Raw genomic sequence first — 6,972 nt, forward strand, 5'->3', positions numbered from 1 at the left:
TTGATTTTTCAACTCCGCCTCTTTTTCTTACCTCCTCCAATGCTTGATCTCAGACCTGCCCACAGCAGTTCCCACTCAGGTGAGACCCTCTTCTGTAGGCAAATATTTGCAGATGGTTTCTAAGTTTTGCTAAAGCCAGGACTCATCTTAAGCCTCCATTCTTCCTACCTTTGTGGCTTTCTGCACCCATTCTGCTGGTTTCGGATGTCCTTTCACTCTCACACTTAAATATAATCTGGAGTTTAAGGGTTTTCTCTGAATGGTTAAAGGTGTAGATTGTAGAATATTTTATTTTATTATTATTATTTTTTTTTTAGCTGAGCCATCCTGCTACCTGTTGGCAGCTCATTGGCAGCTCAGCTCGGGCCAGGAATCGAACCACTGTTGCTCAGAGCTCGCACTCTTGAGCAAGCTCTTAACCAACTGAGCCACTCTCAGCCGGCCCTTAGAATATTTTATTTGATCGTTGTTGCTTTTTATGAAATAAAAAACAGAAGCATGCCAAGGAGGAAAAGTGGCATGAGCCACACCTAGGCTTCCACTGTCAGCCAGACCTGCATCTTAGAAAAGCTGGAGAATGGCCTGAAGGCAGGGTAGATAATTCAGGAAAGAGATGATGGAGGCCTGGATTCAGATGGGGTCTGGAGATGGGGAGAAAGGACATGTGGAACTGGAATTTGAACTGGAGTGAATTTTATCTTCCTTTCTCTCGAAGGATGCTGAGAAGTCAATGTGCATCTTGGACCTATCTCTATCTCCCGGAAACAGTGGAGTGCACACCTCTTGGAACCATGACCCATCATACATTCAGCATTTCCCTCAGTGCCCACTGCTGGAGAATATGCCCTTGGTCTCTGCTGAGGCACCCAGGCAGAATGCAAGTGAAGTGGGACCACAGTTCAGTGTGTTGCTGTCTGAGCATGGTGTGAACTACTGCCCCCAAGCAACTCTCACTCCTTCCCAGATGATCTACTATCAGGGAATATCTCCCTCTCAGCCACGAATGATTTTCAAGGAGCCCCAGATGATGCCTTTAGGAGAGTCTGATATATCAGGGGTGGCCATGACCTTTAGTAGGCATCTAAGGATGCCCCCCAATGAGCCACCAGTCTCAGCTCCCAGGGGAATCCCAATGATGTCCCATGTCAATGCCCCAACAACACCTTATTCAGGCCCTCCAACAGTATCTTCTAACAGAGACTCTTTAACACCTAAAATGTTATTGGCCCCAACCATGCCTTCCACTGAGAGCCAGGCAGTGCTCCCCTCTTTGGCTCAGATGTTGCCTCCTAGAGATCCCCACAACTATGGAATACCCTCAGCTGGGTCCCCATCGTTGCTGGCTTTAGAATCCCCGGACTCTTTTGTGAGCCAGCCAGCCTCCCAGGAAGACCGCTTCCTACCTGAGCAGCACATACCTGCTCCACATAGAGCAGAGCAGAACTCCAGGGCCCAGGAAAGGGCTTCTGGGAGGAAATCCCCGGTTTTAAGGCCTTACTGCTGCCTGTATGAGGACTGTAGAAAAGCTTATACTAAGCGCTCTCACCTCGTGAGTCACCAACGCAAACACACAGGTAAATGAGGTGTCAGACAGGCGGGGTGGGTTGGAGGAATCACTGGGCTTTAGATTTGTGCTGGACCACTGGTTTGTAATGATTGGGGATTAATCCCCATCCTTCGGGCTTGGGATCGTGATATATATATATACTGATTCCTCAACCTTGCTGCTCTGCCTCATAGAGTCAGAGCCCTTGCTTCCTACCTGCTGGCCTAAATTCCTCTAATTCCTTCCCTCCCTTGTCACCTTCTCTTCCCAGGTGAGAGGCCCTATAAATGCAAGTGGGAAGGCTGCACATGGTCTTTCTTCCGTTCTGATGAGCTTGGACGACATTCGCGGATTCACACCAGATACCGACCACACAAATGTGATCAGTGCAACCGACAATTTATGAGATCTGACCATCTCAGGCAACACAAAAGGACTCATCTACGGGTGTCAGGATCCCCCGACCTACAGGCCATTAATGGACAGATACCTGGTCCTCCTGCTCCTGGTCTTTAGTTCAATCTCCTCTTCCCTTCATTTTGGCTTCTTCACCCAGATCCTGCCGGCCACTGACCAGCTAGGTATAGGCTTAGATGAAGGCCGAGAAAGATTATGAGGCAGTGTTGAGGCCCATATGTGCTCTGGACCCAGTCAGGGACTCTTCAAAAACTGTATTGGATGGCCTTACCTCTCTGGGGCCACCTACTTTTGCTGAGTTGCGCCACATGGGAAGAGGGAGCAAAGTAGAGATTGGGAGCTTTATTAAAAAGCTCTTTATCTTATGTCACTCCTTAGCTTGAAACCCTTTAGTGACTCTCCTTTGTCTGCTACAAAAAATATAATTTCCTTATCCTGGTCTTCCACAGTTTTCAGAGCTAGGCTATGTTCAAATCCTGAATTTACCACTTACTAGTCATGTGACCTTGGGAAAGGTCTTTGATCACTATGCCGTGTTTTCTGTTCTGGTAAAGGAATAAAATAGTATGGACTGTTTTGGACACACCTTATATGTTGAATCAGATTCTGTCCAGCACTCACCAGCCACATGCCTAGAGTCTCTGTCTCCTCACCACTTCTAGACTTGGATGGAATATCCCACCACAGGGCTGGGATCTGGCATCTAGTAGCCACTAGCATCCCAGAAGTGTAGGGGAGTTAATGGTCCCGGGGCAATGTTGGACAAATGGGAGATGGGAGAGAGCCAGGCAGATTAAATTCCCTCTTCTTCCCCTGAATTGCTGCAAGGCGCCATTTCTCCAAACAGTGTAGCCAATGGCGAGATTCCCCCAAGTAGCCAGTGGACACACCTACTGTGCTTCTTCAAGGGTTGTCATGAAGCAGGACCTCGTCTGCTATCACCTTGCATTATCTCCCGCTCCCATTCTTAACCTGCCGTGTTTCCCTTTCTCACTCTCAGTGCCTTGGGTTTACACCACCCAAATAAAACATGGCTACTTAGTTCTTGTTTTAGGCTCTTTTCTAGGGGACATTAGACTGGGGCAGGGAAGTCGGAACCCCACTATAACGTCCTCTCCTCTCCTTACAGAGCCCAGCTACTTGGACTACCAAATACCGGGTATTAAAGGGCCTCTCCTGCCCTGCCCCTGCCCTAGGATTGAGGGCATGAGGCCTCTCCTGGTAACTCAGCCAAATAGTTCAGAATCTCATTTCTGGATTTCTCAGCTCGCCATTTTACTAACCAGCAAACTAACAGAAAGGAACTTGCCCAAGCTTTCAAATGGCAGAGCTGGGATCCCAACCAGGATCTGCCTATTCCAGAGGTGGATCTCTTAACTAAGAGATGAGGTCCACCTAGACACAGTGGCCATGGAGAGGAGGAGCTTCCAAGGGGAAGGTCAGAAAGGCTTTCTGGAGGTGACCCTTGAAAGCACAGCAAGCGAGTGTATTTAACATTTAGTAATCTCTTAAATGTTGAAATAAAGAATAGGTGAATGAAGAGGAAAGAATTTCAGGTGGAGAGAACACTGGACCTGGCAACTGCTCAGAGAGTCAGCCTGCAAGCTTCCATTCATTTGGCAAATATATTTGAGTCCACAATACAGAGAGCATCGCAGCTGTGAGGACTCATGGCGGAAGGCATGGAAACAAGTGTCAAGGATGAAAGACTTACCAAGGAAGTGCTGGAGTCAGACCTAAAGAGCTCCCATTCCCTGGATGTCTACCCTTAGTCATGTCCGGTGCTGGACACTAAAGACTCAGAGCATGACAGTGCCTTGCTGCAAGACAGAAAGATCACAGACAAAAATTCTGAAAGTGCTCAGTGCTGCCAGGGAAAAGAGCTGAACCTTTGGGGACTCGAACTTATCCTGGGCATCTGGGAAAGCCACAGCTTGGCTGTGCCTGCCCCTGCCCCTCTCATCTCTACCCATAACCCTGTGCTGCATGCCCATCTTGATCCGTTCCCCTAGTGGCCCTAGTGTACCTAGGCCAGGCCTCCAGGTGCCTTCACCCAAATGCCAAGCAAGGGGAGTAGATACGATACAAAAAAAAAAAAAAAAGCTGGGGCAGAGGGCACGATGTGACTCAATTTCTGGCCCTGAGGGCTGAGGTCTCAAGCATCCAAGGTCTCTCTAATTCCCACCTGGGCACCCTTTTCCATGGTGAGGGGGCGATTGGAGGAGAAGGTCTGTCGCTCCTTGAACCAGCGATTACCCTATGCCAGGCTGAGGGCTAAGCCTTTCCCAGTATTGTCTTTTTCAACGCAAGGCAGGATAGTGAATGAGAAAAATGGTGTGGGCTCTTGAATGAAACGTAAATTTTGAACCCTGTCTGCCATTTCCTGACTGGGAGGCCTTGGGCAACTAATCTCTGTTGCTCCACATAGTAAGTGGGGCAGGATTGATGGATTTAAGCTAAAGAGAGAGATACAGTTCATCACATTTAAAAGTGGTTTCTTGACCTTAAGGGAAAGCAAGGGTTTTGCACTCCAGGTGAGAGTTGAAGGAGGCTTGGACCAGGGTGTGGCAGTGGAGATGGGAGAGTAGAAAGATTTAGGAGAGAGAATTAATTGGATTTGATTGATGAGGGCGTGGTCAAAGATGACTCAAGCCTTTGGCTTGTGTTATAGATGACACAAGAAGAATGAACAAACAATTTTCTATTTTTACTGTGTTCTCTGTTGTCCATGCAAAAACTATTTGTATATATGCAATTTACAGAATAATAAAAGTCAAAACTTATACTATTTGTCATTTGAGAAAAAGTACTAATACATTTGAAGACATGGCACTCCCCTCTGGTCACATCCCTCCATGGAAAGAGGTAATCATGAATTTTGGTTAATCTTGCCTTTGCTTTTTTTGTTGTTGTTTTACCATTATGAATCTATTCTTAAACTATAGGGATTGGTTTAATGTGATTTTGAACTTGACTTTGTTTGGGGTTTATTGAACTTCAATCCAAAGGCTTATTGTCTTAATAAAATTTGTGGAAACTTTGGGCTTTTTGTCCCGCTCCTCCTGACACAATCTTCCCATATAGTAGACCGCTTGATATTCTCCCACAGGTTACTGGTGCTCCGTCCATTTTTTTTTCAGTCTTTTTTTCTTTCTTTGCTTCATTATAGATACTTCTGCAGTGTCTAATCAGTTCTAACCAGTGTGTTTTTCAGATACTGTATTTTTCATCACTAGAAATTAATCTGGATCTTTTTTATATCTTTCATTCCTATCCTTATGCTCATGCTTTCCTCTACCTTCTTGAACATATGAAGCATAGTTACAATATATTTTAATGTCCATATCATGTTTATCATTTCTGGGTCTATCTATTGATTTTTATGCTGGTAATTGTTCTTATTTTTACTTCTTTGAATGGCTAACTTTTTACCGGATGCCAGACAAATGAGTTTACATTGTTGGTTGCTGGGATTTGTTTTATTCTTTTATAATGCATTTTTAAAAAGATTTTTATTGGGGAATCGGGTAAGGGGAACAGTGTTGGGGAATAGGGGAAGGGGAACAGCCAAGCCGTTGCCCCTCAATCCTAGTTGTGGAGGACGCAGCTAGCTCAGCTCAAAGTCCAGTCACCATACGGCCACCCGTCGGCAGCTCACAGCAGTTCAGCTCAAGGTACTGTGTTCTATTTTAGTTGTGGGTAGGCACCATCCCATGCAGGAGTCGAACCAGCAACCCTGTTGTTAGGAGCACATGCTCTCACCAGCTGAGCCATCCCGCCACCCGCTGGCAGCTCAGTGGCAGCTTGGGCGGAGCTCACGGGCTTGTGGGAATCGAACCAACTACTGTTGCTCAGAGCTCACGCTCTTAACCAACTGAGCCACTCGGCCGGCCCTGTTTTATTCTTTTAAATAGTGTTGGCTTTTACTTCTGGTATGCATTTTACTTCTTAGAATTTATTTGATCCCTTTGTGGCTTAATTTTTTCCCTTAGGACAGGCCCAGAACTGCCTTTTATCTAGAGCAAATTTTGCCCCACTACTATGGTGAATTCTCGAAGATTCTACCTGATCCTTATATCATGTCTGCATTCTGGCTACTGGGAACAACTATTTCCAGCCCTGTGTGAGATCCAGGAATTGTTCTCCCTACTTCTTTTCAGTGATGTTTTTCCTAGTCTTAGGTAATTTTTTCTCATGTTTTATCACTACAGTACTCAGTAAAAGACTCAAAGGGACACCTCTCTAGTCTTTAGTATATTCTCTTTGCAAAACTCTATCCCCTTAAGTATTCTGCCCCAAATTTCTAGCCACTTTGGACTTCTCAAACTTCAGACTGTTCTTTAACTGGGACTTCCATGCTCTATTTTGGTTTTCCTTCCTTTTCTCAGGGGTCACAGTCCTGTGCTGCCTATTGTCCATTGCTGAAATCCATGGCTTCACATATTTTGTATGGTTCTCTGTTTAAAGTGGGAAGTTAAATCCAGTGTCTGTTACTCCATCTTTAAAAAGGATCTAAATGGAATCATATTATGAATTTATTTTATGCTCACAATTATGCTCCTGAGATTTATTAATGTCATACATGCAGAAGGAGTTCATTTTCACTGTTGTGTAGTATTCCATTATGTAAATATACAATTTAGGTATTCTACTGGGTCACTTTCAACTTTTTTTTTTTTAAGATTTTATTGCAGAACTGTGGGAGGGGAACAGCTTTAGGGAATCGGGGAAGGGAACAGACAAGTTGCTGTGCTTTGGTTCTTCAGTCTAGTTGTGGAGGACGTGGCTTCACTGGTCCATGTTGGTATTATCATTGCGCTCTTCCTGGGTGAAGCAGATCAGTCGCCGGCCTCTGGATGGCCACTCACGGCAGCTCTTGGCAGCTCACGCCGGCTGCTGGCTGCCACTCACAGTAGCTTATGGCAGCCCACTGCAGCAGGGGCTGCAGCCTATGCCGTCGACTCACAGCCCAGCTCCAGGTCGAGCTATTGTTCACCATCTTAGCTGTA

General features: G+C 45.8%; 1 protein-coding gene across 1 annotated transcript in view; it reads left to right on the forward strand.

The window, feature by feature from the left end:
- KLF17 (KLF transcription factor 17) overlaps positions 1–2,062 on the forward strand; it is a 7,661-nt gene extending 5,599 nt beyond the window's left edge. Inside the window, exons 2-3 of the mRNA XM_019643698.1 lie at positions 716–1,574; positions 1,818–2,062. Of these exons, the coding sequence (XP_019499243.1) occupies positions 716–1,574; positions 1,818–2,062 (1,104 nt within the window). The remainder of the gene's footprint in view (positions 1–715; positions 1,575–1,817) is intronic.
- Positions 2,063–6,972: the final 4,910 nt, after the last annotated feature.

Source organism: Hipposideros armiger, unplaced genomic scaffold, assembly GCF_001890085.2.
Source record: "Hipposideros armiger isolate ML-2016 unplaced genomic scaffold, ASM189008v1 scaffold_82, whole genome shotgun sequence".
Classification (NCBI taxonomy): domain Eukaryota; kingdom Metazoa; phylum Chordata; class Mammalia; order Chiroptera; family Hipposideridae; genus Hipposideros; species Hipposideros armiger.